This window comes from Atractosteus spatula, chromosome 4 (assembly GCF_055471065.1).
Source record: "Atractosteus spatula isolate fAtrSpa1 chromosome 4, fAtrSpa1.hap1, whole genome shotgun sequence".
Classification (NCBI taxonomy): Eukaryota; Metazoa; Chordata; class Actinopteri; order Semionotiformes; family Lepisosteidae; genus Atractosteus; species Atractosteus spatula.
The window spans coordinates 17,337,334-17,357,481 of record NC_142709.1 but is presented as its reverse complement, the minus strand read 5'-3'; the positions used below and the strand labels follow the sequence as shown (position 1 = coordinate 17,357,481).

At 35.8% G+C, this 20,148-nt stretch overlaps 1 protein-coding gene across 1 annotated transcript in view; it reads left to right on the top strand.

The window, feature by feature from the left end:
- The window catches only part of stxbp5l (syntaxin binding protein 5L), a 261,129-nt gene that overhangs the window by 17,002 nt on the left and 223,979 nt on the right, over nt 1–20,148 (top strand). The window contains exon 2 of the mRNA XM_088914500.1: nt 11,260–11,357. Within this exon, the coding sequence (XP_088770626.1) occupies nt 11,260–11,357 (98 nt within the window). The remainder of the gene's footprint in view (nt 1–11,259; nt 11,358–20,148) is intronic.

Below are 20,148 nucleotides of genomic sequence, written 5' to 3'. Positions count from 1 at the left end.
CCTTATCTCCTGTGTATTTTGTTCATAGAAATAATTTGCTAAACAATTATGGCATTTTCTTTATTTATCTTTAGTATTTTTTTCGGTCATGCATTCCATTAAAATGCTTTCAACAGTGCAAACCTAGCCAGACTTGTCCAATAGGTCGTCTGACTTTTTTCACTAATTTCACTGGGTTGATAAACTTATAATATACCAGGAAATATGAGTATACTGTACTTGCTCTGATATGCTATAATTTTTCTTTTATGCACTGTGGTGTCATCTGAAACAGAATACCTACTATATAATCGTTATTTACAATTGAATGGTTATCAAAAGAAAGGAATATGCACATTAGAACACATACAAGTTTTATTTAATAGTTAATTTAGGACTTTATAATAAATATTTACCTTCCAAAAGAGTCAAAGTACCATAATTCAAATGCAAGACATCCATTTATTTAGCCAGTGTCTCTGTCATGTTAAGTTTAGGCAGGAAATAAGAACATAAGAACAGCTACAAAGGAAAGGAAGCCACTTGAAAGAAACCAGAGTATGAGTTTCAATAACATGGCTGGGTATCCAGACTACCACATTACTAATTCTTTCATGAGTGGACAAATGTAGGTCTGGGTCATTCAGCTGTAGTTGTGTTGAGCTGTCAGCTTCCTGTTTGATAAAAAGGATGCAATAATTCTGGCTAATACAAACAGCAATAATCACAGGTTTCTACAAGCATGGAAAGTGAAACCTAGTTCATTTCTGGCAATATAAAATAAATAATAGCATCCTGTGCTATAGAAGATATATCACATCTTTATTGAAATGTCAAAATAAATATTAATGAGGAAAAATAAACATATTTCAGTATTCATTCTTTTTAGAGCATTCATTCTTGGAAATATCCTCCATAATGCTTCATAAATGCATATTTCAATTACGACCTTCACATTTTCTGAGTATTACTATTATTTTGGTGTGTTGATTGGAGCTGGACTGTATAACAACACACTGTCACGATTGGGATCCCTACTCTTAAGGGCGCCCTTACCCTTTCGTATTTTAGTTGATTATGCGCACCTGCCACCTGTTTTGTCTCTCATTATTTAAGACTAGTGTTCTTGCTATTCCTGGCTCAGCATTGGAAGATGGACGCCCGGAAGCCCGCCTACCAACAGGTCCAGGAGAGACCCGACGGCATAGGCTTCCTCACGACGTCCTCACTGTCTGAGTCCGGGGCTCAGAGAGCCTGGCCTCGTCACTTTCTTTTAACTTCATTTTCCCATTCCGGCTTTTAACCTTGTCTTGTCTTGGATGGATCACCTGGGTTTTGAACTTTGGACTGCACCCCGGATTTCCCGTTTTGGACTTCCCTGGACTAGTTGCCTTCTCCACGCCCCCCGAGCACTGGGGTCACCTCCCCCTGTCTGTCAACCCATCCTATCCTGCTGTACCTTCCCCTGATGTCCTTCTCCACTTACTTCCGGATTATACGATCTGCATAGGGTCCTGAAATTATGCTTCGCGGGAGCCTGGACCGGCTCCCGTTACACTAACCTCAGAGCTTGGTTATGTGGGTTTAAACTCTAGCTGGATGTACATTAATTTTGACTCTCACCCCTCTTTATACTGCAGATTCGGCTACTGTACATCATGGCCTTTGAGTAATAATAGTAATAATAATAATAATAATAATTGCTTACACTTATATAGTGCTTTTCTGGACACTCCACTCAAAGCGCTTTACAGATAATGGGGACTCCCCCTCCACCACCACCAATGTGCAGCATCCACCTGGATGATGCGACGGCAGCCATAGTGCACCAGAATGCTCACCACAGATCAGTTATCAGTGGGGAGGAGAGCAGAGTAATGAAGCCAATTCATAGATGGGGATTTTTAGGAGGCCATGATTGGTAAAGGCCAATGGGAAATTTGGCCAGGACGCCGGGGTTACACCCCTACTCTTTTCGAGAAACGCTCTGGGATTTTTAATGACCACAGAGAGTCAGGACCTTGGTTTTATGTCTCATCCGAAGGACGGTGCCTGTTTACAGTATAGTGTCCCTGCTGGCCCCACTAACAGCTCTTCCAGCAGCAACCTTAGTTTTTCCCAGGAGGTCTCTCATCCAGGTACTGACCAGGCTCACACCTGCTTAGCTTCAGTTGGCTCCCAGTTGTGAGTTGCAGAATGATATGGCTGCTGGCATAGCAATAGGTTATGAATGAACAGCACATGTAAGAATGATAGAGTGATAATATCAGAACAAAATATGTCTGATAGAAAAGCTGATTGCCATCAGTGTAGTAAAATCTGAGGTCAACTAGAATATTGCATGTGCTTGTGAAAGCCAGCAAGGAAAGGATGGATAAACGATGAAGAGGAACTCGGAGGATTCATTAATAGAAAAGTAGTACAAAATAGGAATCTAACTTACTGTACTTTCCTTGTTCATACTAGGCATCTTTTGATATAGCAGCTATTGTTGTTGGGCCTCGTCCAGTGTGCACTTATTTTTCACTGAGCCATATACCTGTAGCACACCCCATTCTGATCTGTAAAGAGCTGTCTTCATTGTTTCCTATTTTAATTTGATTCTAGATATATTTCTATGTTTTATAATAGAGTATATATTTGGACCCTGACAACCATGATAGAACAAGGGTGTAGGTATACTGAACAGTATTTAAAGTTACTGTATAACGCACTTAGTGGAGGGTTGCACTTTTTCTGGAAAGAGAAGGTTCAGTTCTGTGTTGACGGTGCTGGCCATCTTTTTATTTATACTCATACAGTGGTTTTATAAAAGATGTGGTTATATAGCAATCATGTGATATATTATTCCTTAGTGTTTTTATAATAATACCATGATAAAACCATTGACAGTTTGAAACCACTGGCTGTTACAGAGATGCCCCATTAATTTACAGCCAATTGGACAAACCTTGGCTCACATTACTTGGAACAGCTACTTTGACTAATTTGCATACTTTGAATTTATCAACCATGTAAATTTATGTACAACTCCACAAGACTGTGGATCTATAGAAACAGAGTTTTGGAGTCCCAAGTCTTGTTAAAGCCTAAATATTGAATATTCAAATTCTGCTATGTTACAGTACATGTGTGAAATAAAGTATTGGCATTAAGAACAATGTTTAACTTAAGACATTTATTTACAATTTGAAGCAAATAAATTGTGTATAATAAATAAACCTGTATGTACTGTATTTCTACACTATCTGCATGAGAGATAAAGCCTCTACAAAACTTATTCAAAGCATATTCATTTTTTATTGTATATTAAAGTTCCTAGGACTTATTCAGTACCCAGTATTTATTCAGGTAATTTGTGATATAATCCTAAAACTATAACAAGAAATGTGCCTTCTCTTGTCAGTCAGATGATGTCTCACTTTTGTTTCTGTTTGTGTTAAGTACTGTGTTAGCACAAATTAAAAAAAAAAACTAAGAAACAAAAAGGGTGCTGTGATCAATCTGAAAGAAAGAAGCCTTTCAATGGTGTAGTCACGGGAAAAAAATAACAGCTTTTTACACGCACTTGCTTGAAATTTTTGTGTTTCAGATGAGAGAGTGCTATGAAGAAAGATGCAAAGCGTTTAAGAGATGAACATCTGCAGCTCACAGTGAAACAAAAAGAAATAGGGTTAGAGGAGCTAAATCTTGTGACAAAGGAAATGCCTTACTTTTCTTAAGGCCATATGTTTAATTTTAAGAAAGGTTACAAACGAGTGCAGATCACCCAGTTCATCTTTCTCATTTGGATGTCAGTAGCTTATTGATCCAGCCCTTACTTTAAGGACAGTACACCAATGCAATTCTGCAGTTCATTCAAGACACCCACAGCCCTTTGTGTAACAAAGCAAATTCTATTTTCAGTCCTAAATGCACATATGGTTAGCCAACAAAAAACAAGTGTTTAAATGTTTTAATGTAACAAATAGAGAATTCATGGTAAGGCATATGTCTTCACTGACGTGTGCTTTTTAGCTTGCAGATTTAAATATTTTGCCAAGATCTGCACAAATGCATTTGTTAACATTTATATTGCAAACACAGTGAAAATGGAAATTTTGCTTCTTTTTAAAAAAACTGTTATCATATCCAGACTGACCATGTGAAAGCCAATCTGTCAGCCTTGAATTTTCTTGATTTTTGGAATACACGAAATAAATACCTTGAGGCTGACATTTGTGCTGTGGGGTTAATGAAAAACGTATTTGTCATCATGGTAGTTGTATGGTGTGTTCAAAGATTCTCAAAGACTACATCCTAGGCTTTAGCAGGCATGGAAATAGCCTCAGGCAGGCTTGTACTGGGAGCAGACAGAAGCTGCAGACTTAATAGCTGGTAATAAAATAGTGCGCCAAATAAAAATCTATAGGCTGAGACCTTAATTAGAGATAGGTTGACTAATGGCTTCAGGACTGCTTTATTTGAAATGCTTGGTAGTCTAACTGATATACTGGTTCCTGTGTGATGTGTTTTGAATTATGTGTTTTGTCCACTGTATGTTCCTTGTAATCATTCAAGTTTTTTTAATGTTTATGATTATTTTGGGCTTCGCTGACACACACTGCAGTGTGTGAGCAGAGTGTATCAATTTACAGAGCTGTCTGCCAGAAATCTAGAGGCACTGTATGGATTTATGAGAAACAAATTAGGGAGCTGAGCAGAGATGAAGCGAGTTTGTTTTATTATATCCATCCTTTGAGCTGATGATTGTTAGGAGCTTTATCTATAGGCTGCGATATTGATTTGGGCTTTGGACCCATTAATGGGGGTTTAAAGGACATTGTTTCATCTCTCCAATGTGGACAGTGCTGCTTTAATTGAAGTACCTTAATTGGTGTACTCACCCCAGCTGTATGGAAAAGGGAGTAGTATTTACCAGGGGGACTTACTCTGTTATGTACTAACCTTCTATCCACAGGGACTCTTTATATATTCATTTACAAGGGACTTTGATATGTTTCAATCTAATATGGTACTTAAAATTGGGGTTGTGCACTCTAATGTCCTGGCTAAATTTCAATTTGGGTCTACCTAAACTTAATTCATTTGGTGACAACATTTTTCACTTTTCCACTTATTCCAGTGTCATGTAATCTGTCAGAACTATTGTCCTGTTCGGAAAGTTTTAAAAAGGTATGTTGTTTGTTGGTACTTACCTACTGTAGCTGTCCTAGGGCTAAAGTAAACATAGGGGAAGATAGAGATGATTGAAGGATGTTCCTAGTCATTTACTCAGGTTAATTAACTTTGCTATAAATCATTAAAACTGACATATTAAAGCATAACATTCAACAGTGATTGATCTTTCATACTGTAGGGAGGTAAACTATCCTCCATAGGAATGGACCATGCCATATATAAATACCCAAACAGAGATGAGTAGAGACAAGTGGGAGGAAATAATATAAAGAACATAATCTTTAGTCATCATCTTCTTCCTCCAAACCTTGAGAGAGATTTTTGACGACATCCTTATTTTAACCAGTCTTGGAACCAGATACTGGCTAAGAAATCCTAGTTTTTTTTTTGTAAAAAAAAAAGCTTGCTGTCTTATTATAGGAAATTTTGAGACTAAAAATGTTCTCTCCTAACTTAGTGGTGCATTGTTAGAATAAGGAAGGTGCTTCCTTCTGAGCGTCTGTGTCTTACAGAAGGAGATTAAGTCCTGGGTAGGATCCTTTTACTGAATCTTAAGTCTCTTAAAACATTTTTAGAGGTTTTCTCTGTCTGGCCTGTTAGGGTGTTTTGTTTGTTGTGTGCTTATATTAGAAGGGCAGACACCCACTGATTATAAATATCTGCTGTACTGTATACTGTAACTGTTGTCTAGTTGTTTTATCTGTTAATATTTGTTCGTCTATGTTTGGGTCTGAAAAAGAAAAGAACTTATGTTTATTTAACAGATGGCTATTATTTGCCTTCTATGATGTTATATTGTTATATTCTTATTACATTTAACCTTTCAATGCCAATAATGATAAGCGAAGAGAATTTAAACCCCAAGATAGATGGCTAGGTATTAATCAGTTAAGAATTTTGCTTTTGGTTGCAATAAATATTTTTAGCAGAGGACACAGCCTACCCAATGTTTGATCAGAGACTGAATATGTTGCTCAGCTGAGTTTGAGAAATGCTGGCATTCAGCGTAAGAAGTGTAAGAAATGGTAGGCGGTAAAAGGTAGGAGAAGCAGCCAGGAAAAATGTGTATTATTTAAATAGTTTCTCATCACAATGTTATGCAGTTCTATTTTGCCATAATATTGACTGTTCCTTGGATATAAAAGATTAAATCATTAATTTATATTAACATAAGAGATTAATCATTTTCACCAAGCATCAGATGAATAGGAATACTAAAAGAAAATATACAAATGAAAGGAGGCTGTTTGGCCTATCCAGCCCATTTGGTAGTCAGACGCTAACTGAAACTGACAAAATTCAATTGATTGATTCTTAAGATATCTTTTAGGATTTTGGACATATGGATCATAGTCTTCTCTGCTCAAAATAAAAAAAGCTGAGTTCATTTAGCCTGTCAATGTAGGATATTCCTCAAGCCCTAGAATGCAATGTAAGCAATGTAACATTGTACTGTATTCTAACTGAGGTCTTGGTAGTGCATAGCAACATTTTTACCTGTAATTCCTTGATTTAAATTCTATGTTTTTAACTGCATATTCTAACTTTTGTACTGTATGCTTGTTTTATTACTTGTAGATGTAAAAGGGTCAACATAAACAGTTGTCATAAGTAATTTCTTCAAGCTCAGTATTTTTATTTTATTTTTTATTTTTACTAAATGCATGCAAAATCCTGCAGTTGACTAAATTAATGTAATCTGTCAGTCTTTAATGTTTGTGAATCCTCCATTTTGGTATTGTCTGCAAAATAATTTAATTCTCTCCATGTCCTCATGGGTTTCTGTGTGCTTCAGTTTTTTTTTTTTCCCTGGGTAACAATTATAAATTAAAGTTTCTACTGACTTAAGTTAGGATTATAAAAGTGAGTCTTATTTTATTGCTGCTTGACAGAATAATGTGTGGACTACAAACTAAAATACTGTATTAAAACAAAACCATTCTAATATGGCATACACCAATATCTGTAGTATAAACAGTTCCAAAATATTGTTTCTCCATTTAATGTGTTACTGATTTGTACAAACCATTGGTGTGCCTAATAGTAAAGACAGAGGCCCCTGACCCATTTAATTTGAATCAGTTCACTACAGTACTTCATTATTCACTTATTCATTCAAGTAATATAAAAAGCTTAATGGGGTGCAAAACTAAATATCTGAGTCAGACTGACTTAATTTATGTTTAATACCAAGAGCTGCAGGATCCCTCAATTAGGAAACTGAAATCGCCTGTAGGTAGAGTTGATGAATGTATTTACTGCTTTCAAAAGGTTTACCACTACGGAAAAATGATTGTTTTAATATGCATTGCCAGTTACCAGCTAGTACAACCAACTACAGCTACATCTTAAAATCAGGTAAATTGTTTGTAGGACAAGAAGATCACTATTCAGACCCCTGTGTAACAATTGATGGTACTGAAGATGTGCTTTATATTCTACGGTATGTCAGAATAAACTTTAAATTGTATATGGCCAATAAAGTGACCTTCTTAAAAAAGCAACATCCTGCTTTGGTACTTGTCAAATGTTACTCCAACAATGTCCACTAAAACGATGTCATTCTTTGGGTTGTGGGAAACTGGGACAATACAGTGTGTCTGGGACCAGCCATACTGTGGCTTCTTTCAAGAAATGGCTTGTTGGCATACTAGGATCTAACTACCAAACGGACTAAGTGGACCAAATGACCCATTTGCACCTGTTTTAGGTTCTCATTCTTTTAAACATCTAAGAGCTGCTCAACATCCACTGTGAATCTTGTTAATGAAAGAAAATCTGGTGAGCAATTCCGAACACTGGAAAGTAAATTCTACTGTGTTTGCAGTAAATTGTATGAAGATGTACTCTCTGGAAAGAATCATGTTCACTGAAATAAAACAAATGCTAACCAATTATATGATTAAATATTGTCTTTAACATATCAAGATTTGTCAAAAATCTGGAGACCTCTTGACAACACAACTTCAAAATGTTGCATAATTTTAGAAAGTTTTTTTTTTCAGTGCTTGGATTGAGTCAATAGGTGACTGTACCTGCAATGTCAGAGCAAATAAGATAGGTGCAAGGTGAACCTTCAAGTTTCTGTGGACAGGTAGATTGAAGCCTTAATGGTTTTTTCTAAAGAGGATTTTGCTCCTTTCAATGGATTTTGCTTCACCATTAGTTGGTTCTACTTTGTGTGAGAGAATAAAGTTAACTTTTTTTGCATAATTAGCAACCGCTAAAGCATTAGGTAAACAATGAATATTACATTTTACAGGAGTACAGGATTCTTTTTTTTTTTAATAAAACAGAAAGAAGAGTTGAAGAAGAGTTATAAGAAGTGAAGTGGAACTGGAGCATGTGGATTTTGGGGAGGGTGATTGATAGCATGAGAATGTATTGCGTTGTTAGTTCTTGGTCAATCAGCCAGGTATTCTATTTTGGGCCTCACCTCCACCTATTTAAGTATTTAAGTTCTGTTGCTGGCAGGACTAGAACACTGACCCTGGTCCTGGAGAGATCCAAGCTATCAGGTCTTACTGGTCATCTTCAAGGTATTGGTCAAAATAACATGAAACCAATATTTGAATACCCTTCGGGAATGAAGGACCAGAATGAATTCTCTTGATTTGTTGGAACAATGTTGGAAACTCTTAGACTAGAAAGAGTATGGGGCTAGAATGGAAGATACTTAGAGAAAACTTATTTTATTCTTGTAAAGATTTAACAAATTATTAACTCCATAATAGTTTCAAAGCTTTCAGCATTACTGGGTACTAGACAGTTTTTCAAGAGGGCATACAGTATAGAAGTGTCTATATACTTCACAAAAACACTTTGAATTCCCATTGTCTTCAACTTTGATATCCCTAAACATAAAGATGCATCATTATGCATTTTTTATATTTGTCTTCCCTGATCAATAACTACACAAACTGGGTTAAGCAGCAATCATTAACTAAATAAACCATATCAGTTCTCAGCCTCTGCTGACACTTTTATTAATCCGAAAGTCTTAGTTATGAATGAAAAGTTGACACCCCCTAGTAAAATAACATCACATTTGTTTCACGCTTTCTTATTATTCGTAACTTACAATTACAGTGCCCCTGTCTTTGCTAGGTGATCTGCAGCTACACCTCTTTTAAAGCCCTTATGTTGCAGTTTGAGTATACAGTATATAATCTAAAGTACCTACAGTATACCCTTTTACTTCAGTTCACTAGCTTGAAGGTTATTTCTGATACATGGTCTCACTCCTATACCCATATTAAATTTCCATTAACTTTCTACACTTTACCATTTTCCTCCCTAGCTACTGTATGTTTAAATTATTCCTAAAATATAAATTTCCTCTTTAGGCAGTAATCTGGATTTCTCAGATTTTATTCTTTAACTTTCCAGCAATCAGGTATTAACATTTAATAAGAATGTAAGTACAGTACGGAGTTGTTTGGTGCAGAGAACCTTTGTGAATAGCTAAGTTTGCAAATTGCTAAGTCCTGCTGTCTACCATTGCATAATGTACCACAGTATATAACACATAAGCAACCATCCCTCATATGATAATTAAAGTACTGATGCATTGTCTTTTAGTTCATTAAAACAACATAACTAAAACAAACTACCGTAATCACAACCTTTTAAATGGCTAAATCAAACAACATGAATCCCTCTTGTGCATCCAGCAAATGCCTGTACTTTCTCTCTCTCCCTCCATGATCAGCACACACCCCTGTAATGAAAAGGGGCAATAACTGAGCCTGTAAAGTCATCTCCAGCCTGTCAATTCCTACACCGTTGCCACAGAACCATAAGTGTGCATTACAAATACAAAACAAGAACAAAATTTTTCTTGATTTTAACTGCACTTTCATATTAACACTTGTGTACCCAGCTTCATGTTCCACTGTTGAATGTAAAGAAATCCTTGAGATGACTATGAGGATTTTGAATACTTGTATCAGGTCTCCTGGTCAGGACTTTAAAAGGTTTTGTTCCTTAAGCCTGTCAGTGTAGGACATTCCCTTAAGCCCCAGCATGTATCTTGTTGCTTTTCTCTGAACTAATCCCAGAACATCAGTATCTTTTCTATAACATGATGACCTGAACTGTACACAATAAGGTCTTAAATGAGGTCTTAATAGTATTTAAATGTGCCTTTTAACTATATAGCTAAACATTGTTTGCCTTTTATTGCTTCTCCACCTCCTCTAGAAGAGATAAGTGGTGTCCAATAGGTAGAACGGGGGTGTTATTTTAGGACTATCTACAGTATTTTTTTCCCACCAGAATTGGCCCCCTGCTAGCTCTTTGCACACCAGTTCAAGTTCTTCTCTACTACTCTGTAATTATGGTTAAATATTGGTTAAGGTGCAATGTGTCCTGATAGAACAAGTTTCATGTGTTCTGTAAGGACCCCTGCTATTCCATAACTCTAACCTCTCATCTCTGTACCAATTTATCATCCATGTGTTAAACCTTCATATTCTCCCTTGCATTCCTGGAATGCACATTGCATCTGGGGAATTCCTGATAAGTTTACTATAAACATTCCTCTACTTTCCAAGCTAAAATCCTTAAAATCTGTCTTTGAGAGTCAGCATTCTGCCTTCTCTTGTGTTATGTATTCCTTCATGGACCTACATTGATCTACCCCAACTGTGTCAGCAATGTGCCATACGACCTTGTGTCTTACAGTATATATACTATAATGTCTACATGTTCCGCACATCTTTACTGTACTGTGAGCACATACTGTGACTGTGTTTTGTGTCTCCCCAGCTTTTGTTATGGCAGTAATGTTAATGCTCCTTTTGCACCTGTGTGATTTTTGTGTTGAGCAGGTTCTAAATGTGCCAAGGAAAATTCCTGTACCTGACACGGACCGGCGAATAAAAGTGATACTGATTCTGATGAGACTCCCTTTTACTCATGAGCACAACACTGTCTCCCACTATCACTACCTCCCTTTTAGTGAGCGTGGGTGTGGATCTTAGACTCTCAGACTCAGCCAGCTAATGACATCTGATTTGCTGTTTATTAAGTGTGTATTCCCAGAAATAAAATGGAAAATATAAACTTCAATTATTGTTATTGTTTTTATTATTTCAGACGGTGCGCCATGGCTTTCCGTACCAACCCACTGCACTGGCTTTTGACCCTGTACAAAAAATCCTGGCCATCGGGACAAGAACAGGAGGCGTCCGAATGTATCCTTTTCATTTTTTAAGGAACCTGCTAGTAAGAGATTATTCTGCATGATCTCTGTCATAATTTTTGGAATCATCTTAAAGGTAAGATGTTCTAATTTTCTGGAGGTGTGGATCAATAGTTTATACTTATGAGGGTTGCAGATAATGACTATAAAAACATTAACCAAATATTGTTGTTACTTTTATATTTATAAACATGCATGACAAGGCACAGTTCCCAGTGGGAAAACTTCCTGCTTTCAGTTAGCTTAGCTTTTCTTCAGCTCAAGGGGTGTGTGCTACTTTGGTATTGTGGGATGTGTCTTGGGAAAAATGTTCTGAATTTTAACGAACTCATGGTGGATAAGCGAGCAATTTCACATTCTCAGCTGGGGGATTTCAGAACACAGGACAAGTGGTTCAGTACTCTCACTTAGCAGGTCTCTGAAGTGAGTGCTTTGAAAAATTGAGCGAGCTGTTTAGTGAAATGCAGGACGTGCAGCACCGAACAATATTAAGCTTCTATATGATCTTAAATTAGGCAATAATCTGATTTTTATTGACCTGGTAAAATTTCAATGTGGTTGTCATCTGTCTTGCAAATGTTTTTTAATGGTCAAATATGCAACATATGTACCTCACTCTTCGCTGTTCCCACCAATTGGAAAATGTTTTCAATGGATATTCACATCAGTCCACTGCTTCTCTCTTTCTGAAGTTTGTCATCGTCATAATAACAGACTTACTGCTCTTCATAATTTTCCAATATATTTCAAAACTTTAAATGCAGAAGTTTTTGATTTTATGATTCCATTTTTATGAAGATGCATCCAACACCAAGATCTGATACCAAAATAAAGCTTCTTTCAGAGTACATTTGGGACCAGTTATGCACGTTTTCATCGAAGTAAATGGAACAGACTGATTCTATATTTTGTTAATGCTTTCCTATGGAATGGAAATACTAGTACAGTATGCCCAAGGGCAGGTTGCTATAATGGGATCTTTTAATAGGCAGGTGTTAGGTAAATAGACAAACAGTTGTACTGTGAACTGTGAGAAATAGTGCTCTCTTTACATCGAGGATACTGTATACGCTCTAAAACAACACACAAAACAAAAACCTAACTCTTTTTTAAACTCATAATTTACTTATTTTTCCCTATGCAGCTGAGCTTTACACACCAATGTTTCTTCCAAAGCTATAATCAGCATAGTTTTACCCAAAAGGAGTCTCTCTAAGACTTTTAAAAACTTTCATATCCCATTAATGTCTGGGCAATGTGTTTTCAGACAAAATCTTCCATCTTGTCTGAACCTTCTGCCCTCTAACAATAGGTCATTTATTGAAGTCTAAACATTCATTTTTAAAGGCTAAACGTTTTTCTCTTACATACTGTAGACAAATTAAATTTATATTAATCTTTTTTCTTATTTCAATTGCCTTTTTGATTTTTTCATTTCATTAAATTAATTTGATAAATACGATATTATTCTTCTGCTGTTACACATTTACTGTACCTCTGCACTAATGATATTTATTGGAAAGTGCTGGTACTAAATACTCAGATATATAAAATATTAAACATATGACATTATATATAACAGTATGTAACATTTTAGAGAGGGTGAACTCAGATGTAATATGACACATCTTTAGTTTTACTAACTAAATAGACAGGAATAAAAAGTATGACTTCATGCCCTTATGCTCATTTTATATCTCACAGAAAGTAAAATTCTGTCAACTGAAACAACTGCTGATGTACAGTATATGACGGTTTAATTGTGAGGGTATTGTGATGCTGTAACAGGATCTTTTGTGTTTTTAAATCTTAACCACCAGATCCAGGTGGCTGTAAACCAGAACATGCATGAAATTGTTTATGTTATCAAGTACATAACATTTCTTGTTATTAATGTTCACTTGAATTAGAAATCAAGAAACAGCACTGACAATAGAAATACTCTGTGTTAAAGGAACAGTTAGTGACATAATGAAGGATACAGTCTGATGCATCACTCTGTATTCCTGAAATTGTTGAAGTAATGAATCTCTTGTTTTCTGTTAAAGTCATTCGGAACTACTGCAGACATGCATTGATCCAAGTCTTGATGCAAAGGAAAAGACTTTAGTGGATGTTTGCGTAGCTGCAGTGGGTGATGTCATATCTTGAGACCATTTCCCTGTGGCATTGAAATGAAGCTGGCATCCTGAAAGCAACTGCAGCACATGTCTAACATAGTAGTATCCAAGTTTAAACACTCTTTTAAACACTGGATGTAGACCGTAAACAAAATACAAATACTGCACATGGTTGTTTCTGATCCAGTTGTAACCACATGTAGTCATGTATAACACAATTTTTCATGATCTCTTAGTGTGGGAGCTATTATCATCAACAGATTCAACATTCTTGACTACAAAAACATTAAGAGACCTCAAGGTTCTAGCCTGAAACACAAAGTATCAATAGAATAATTTCTTAGATCTGGTGGCAAAATAGCATAATGGAGTGGTAGTTATCACTGCTTTTGGGACCTGGGTTTGATTGCAGACCGTAGCATATTTTGTGTGGCTTTTGCATGTTTTTCCTGTGTTTTCGCAGGTTTGTGCTAGTTCTTTTATACCTCCAACCTCCTAGAGACATTCTGGCTATGTTAACTCTAAATTAAGCCCTTATGCCTGTGTGTATGCCATGAAGGACTGGTGTCCCATTGATGGTCCCACTGGGTCACCAATGAAACTGGAGGATGACCTCCAGGTTGGTAACAGGTGGGTTCTTTTTAGAACAAATGACAGAATATTATTTCTGCATCTGCAAGACAACAAAACAGCAGTTACAGAATTCCTTGAAATTATCACCAGATGACTGAAACCAGTGGTGTTTTTTCTTTTCAGAACTTCTGTTTAGTTTTACATCTCTGCTGTAACACATATTAAAGTACATTTTCAATATCAGGAAAAAAACATTGGTATTCTTCTGAAACGAGCTTCTAAATTAAGGGATAAATTATTAATCACCACAAATACAATATCCTGTAAAAATGTGCAATGTTTTATTCAGTTTTTGAACCTATCTATAGAGCTAAGGACTCATGAAAATAGTTTGTATCTCTAAGATTTAAGATTGGTTTTGTTTTAAATACCTGCAATTACTTGAAGTTCTGGCAACTAATATAATTCTGAATCCCATCTATACAGATTATATATAGAGTTTATATATTAAGTTTTGAATTAATAATGAAAGGTATATGTTATTGCTTAATTAATATTAATCAAAGTAGAATGTGAATAAACAGCTAGATGTTGCATAATATCTTATAAATCTATAAAACCTTTATATTGTATTACTTCCTTAAGTAATGCAAACTAATCAGCATTTTTACAGCTGTTTGGTACAACATAAAACAATGCATTATTGACTCCTACAGAATATAAACTCCTAATTGAAATTAAACATTTTGCTGTTTTTGACTTGCCAGTCATACAGTCGACCGTCATATGATAAAAAGAATAATTTCATATTCATGAGAAGAAAAGGCAGAATTCAGACACAAAGCTGCCATTAATCTCTCCTGTAATGCACCTATATAAGACAGCAGGCATTGAATTAATTGTGGAATAGAACAGAGATTAGCAATACAAGTCTGCTTAAGAAGTCCTAGTGCTATTTGATATTGCAATTACAGAGTGAATAGGTTTTTAGTTAAAATACATTTCCGAAGTAAGTGACTATAAATATTAATATGATATACCCACCACTTAGTGTAATTTAAGATGGCACTTCTGTGATTGCAGAGACAACTGTATTTTGAAGAATGCTGTATCTCCAATTACCTATAATATCTTCAGTATAGTTGCATAGAGTTTTTTTTTTTGTTTTGCTAGAGAGAATTAAACATTAAATGTTTCAAGTTTTAAAGGGCGGGACATGAGTAGGATTCTGTATTAAAACATAGACTCCTGAGTAATTCAACTAGTAAAAGCCTGGGCTCAGACTGCAGGAGATGACCTGCAACTTGGATCTCTGATGTGAATCCACACTGTGCCTCTAGCCAATTGAAATCCCAGGGAGTTGGATGTGAGCTAACAAGTATCACATAGGTTGACTATAGTGACATTGGAAGGTGAATCCTAGGTTTCCCTCATGCCTTCACTTTTTTCCACTGTTCAGAGACCTTTGAGTTTGAGATGCTTCCTGTTCGAGTTTTGGTATTTTGGCATGGTATCCAAGACATTTTATTATGAGAATTACTTTGAAGCTTTTATTTTCATGAGAATCTATAGAGTGAACTTTGTCAGTTCTCCTGCAAACATAAGAGCTCTTCTTTTTGCACTGGAGGCTCACAGCACTGTTAGAAGCGAATGGCTTTCGGGGGGGAGGGGGGTGTGTGGTGCTTGTTGTCCTCATTTTTGTGACTTTATGCTGGTGTGACATTGGAGAACTAGGATGAATAGTGTGTACGTTACATTGGTGTGTGCTAGGAAGCAAAATCAGTGTTGCAAAACAATAAGACCATTACTTCATCGTACTCTGCTCTGAAAGTATAGGGTTGTAGCCAAATAGCCAGGAGGTGTAAGTGCCTGGTTTGTGAATGATAGTAAAGCCTTGGGCCTCTTAAGTCAAAACGTGTTAACACAGATTTGGTATTGCAAACATTCTTCCTTAAAGGAGTACAACACAAAGGTAAATTAGAAAATAATGAGTCACAGCTAACTCTATTTTACAGATGCTGATTATGATCAAGTCATTGTTCATTAATTTGGCAGGTGCAGATGTATAGCCTTCAGAAAAAAGGCTTAGTTTTAATTTCAGATAACACAAGGAAGTCTTTTTTGATAAACAGAAACTGTTACACAGTTTCTCAAATCTAACTGTGGCAGATGGCTTTCAAATGCCAGTGCAGCAGTTCTTATGTGCCTTGAGCCTCAAGCACTAAGTCAGTTATAAAAACAGGTCCAAACTAACGCATACACTGTGAATACTGGAGCCTTTGATTGACTTAAAATCCTAGCACATGTTTGTATTTATATCCATCATGAATTAAAGAATGAAAATGAGCTCACAATAGAAAATGCACTGGTAGAAGATGTTCCTCGGTTGCAAACTGTATCTTTAAAATATAATTTACATGACAGAGACAGCTCTCAAACAGTTCATTTAGGAAACAGTGCTGAGATTAAGAAGAAAAAAGCCAAAAAGTTATCTCTCTACTCTTGCAGTAGGGGAACTCATTAGCTATTAATTGCCATTGGCTGATAAATTGGAAACATGGACATTTTAATGCATTACACCCAAACATTAAAATCATCTCATTTTTCATAGTCATTTATTTGCTTGTTAGTCTGATAGTATGATTACTGAACAAGAGCCTTTGGTACCTACAGTATATGAGAAATCAAGCGCAGAAGACACAATCTGCCACTAGTCTGATTTTTGTAAAGCATGGCTAATGTTGTTCTGTACCTACTGTATGGTAAAGCAAAATAACACATTACTTCCCAGCACAAGGTTGACTAGGGAATATATGTACACAATCTATGTATAGTCTTAACAAGTCATGGATGTCTGTTATTTTGTCAAAACCAACCTTTTGGCATCAAGTATGAATTCAAATGGAGGTTGCCACCTAGTGTTACTTCTGGAGATATTTTCTTTTCTAATTCACATGTGGCACAAGAGACATGTCAGGAAATTCCAGCAACAGCTAATAATAATACCCAAAATATCCTCATACTGGTGTTTCTGTTTGCATCAACAGCACCATTATTATCATCACATCAGTATCATATACAGGTGTTCATCTTGAGAAGAAGTCAGTCAGCTCCTTCCAACGATGGAGCTGTGACCACGTCTGACAGCACAGAGTAAATATAATGAACTTGTTATGAACTAATTATAATTCATCTTTTTAATCACATTTTTGACAAAGAAATTAAAGAATCGATCTGCAATATTTTGACTTACTGTATCTACTTTTTTTTTGCAGAGGCTTGCATTTTGACGACATCCATTCATTCCCTGCATGCAGTGGAATTATGGTGATAGTTTGTGTGAATTTAAATTTAGATTCTGCTAAATCAATGTAAAATTCAGAAACCTACAGTTGAGATTATGTATTATTTTACTTTGTAATAAGATATTGGAGAATTTTATAGTTGGTTGTCTGTAATTTGTTTTTCACTCAATGTCTGATCAGCATCTTATACTCTGTATATTTTACATAATTCCATATAGCAGTTTCTCCTTAGATTTATTTACATGTTACAAGCTCAGATAAAAAAAACAAACCTTCTAAAGTAAGGTGGCCAGAATGTGTAAAGGAAAAGCAAACTAGCTGCCAAAAGATTACTGATGTTATGACATTAATATGTGTTATAGTGTCCTTTATTCACTGCGTAGCACTCTTTTCAAAATTGTGCTATGGTTAATGACTATAGCCAACAGCAGTATTCACAGAAACATGAATTGAATATCACACATATTTAATAGAGTGAGCAGGACCTAAAAACAGTAAAATGCTGGCAGTTCTTTTACTTCTTGAACACAATTTTGAATGATTTCTAAACACAACATGCAAACTGATCACAAGAGCTTCACTACATTTTTTTTTTACTGAACAGTAAACAGTTACTGTGGCACTGAACAGATTCTGTCATAGACCCAATTCTCCAGAAATTATCTGCAAGCAATTCATAAATGTGAAAACCCTGCTGGCCACACCATATCCTCAATAAAGAAAACAAGAAGCAATTAGAGACGATTGTAAGGATGTTTTTTTTCATTCGCATACCTTTGCCTGTGCAACTCCAGAATGAAACCTATTTGATGTTAACCTTACTAAGTGATTATCAAAAGTGAGTTTTTTTGTTAAGAAATATGTGCTGTCTACAGAGAATCTTGGAGATTAAGGTTCACATTGTAAACAGATCAGTGTTGTGGTGCAACACTGTAATGAAGGAGCAGAGACTAATGAATTGCAAAAGTAACAAGTACAGTTAAAATAAAAAAAATATGTAACATACCCTTACCATATTTGCATCATAAGAACATAAGAGTTACAAAATAAAGGAGGCCATTTGGCCTGTCTAGAACATGTGTTTGCTAATGGCCATATTATCTAATTAGGCTGATTTTTTAAAGAAGTGCTTTGGGTTAACTTGATCAATGTGAAAATTTGGAATACTTTAGACAGGTCTCCTTGTAGTTTTCTTTGTCCAAGATCGAACAGGTTCAGTTCTTTCAGATTGTCAGTGTAGGACATTCCCTTATGCCCTAGAATGAAACTGGTTGCTTTTCTCTAGATTGTTTAAAGTGCAGCAATGTTTTTCTATAGTATGGTGAACTAGTATGATAAACATATTGAATTTGAAATAATTAGAAAAATCGACTTTGCAGTTTAACTGAAACAGCACTTGCAATATTCAGGAACAATATGATGGGTGGAGAGTAACTGCCAATTGGCAGCCCTGAATTCCAATTTGAATGCCTTCAATTGCCATAAACAACAGTCGGACATTTTAGCAAGGTACGTAGTCATCACACCACATTCCCTACTGAGATCTGGACATTTTCAATGACAGCCAGTCACACATGATAAGGCATTGCGACATTGCAGCGACAGTACCCGAAAGAGCTAAGAATACATTGTCAATTTACTAGACAGTAATACGTTTTGTCTAAAAGGGACCTCAGCTGTTTGCTGGCAAAATGGACTGTTGGCATGAGTAAACTGTAACTGAGATATGCTGTGACAGATCCTCAGGAGACCTGAATTGAATTGTTGCTACTTAGAAAGTGAGACAAAAATACAGGAAATGGCAAAACAAACATGAGCAAGAAAAAAGAACCGTTTAGTTTCCAATCAGGAGTGTTATTTATCTGAAGTAACGGAATGGAAGGTGTTAAGAAAACAGAATCGTATTGACAGGAAATCAGGATCTGACATTAAGCTTTTATTTTTTCAGTAACTTTTGTACTTTCTGTGAATTTCTTAGCTCTGTACCAAATGTCCTTTCCAATAGGGTGCTGATGTGATTTAATTAGACTTGTATCTGCAGTGTACAGGGTGGAGTGGTGCAGCCCTGCCTTGTCTCCTGTTTCTCTCTCTCTTTCTCACTCGCACTGTGTTGTGGCCATTAGCAATCACATCACGCACAGGGTTCACTGCAGCTCCTGTTTCCCTTCCAGCTAATATCCTAATAATGCTCTGTGATTTTTTACATTTGTTCCCTCCCTAAATTAGTATGGCATCTGTTTCTAGCAATAGTGAATACTGTAAGTGTCAGTTATAACCTGCAGTGCACTTTCAGAGAAAACAGTGTTTTCTCACTTACTGTAATAATTATGATATGCTATGTGTCTATATTTATGTACATTAAGCATATAAACATGTACATATGTCTATTTATATGTATATAATATATAATATACAGTATGTGTGTATATATGTTTAACCTCATTTTTAAAAAAGAGCACTGTCTCGGATATTTCATATACAAGAGGTCAGATATTGCATTTGAAATAGTGTCCATTTTAAACAGCTTTTGGAACTATATACTAAGGTTATTGCTTATTTGTCAATTGTAATTATTTTTTAGAATGTGTATTTTTGTCACTGTTTGCCATTTTGTCCTATTTTTTTACATAATTCCTTCCAGCAACAGCAAGTTAAAATGGTGGAATGAGTTGTCTGATTTGAATACAAGGACTCATAACTTGTCTTGATCCATAGAATTTTTTTCCCCTAATCAGCTAATCCTGTATGGTTTCTACTTTGCCTTGTCATGGACCTTTTGAATTGG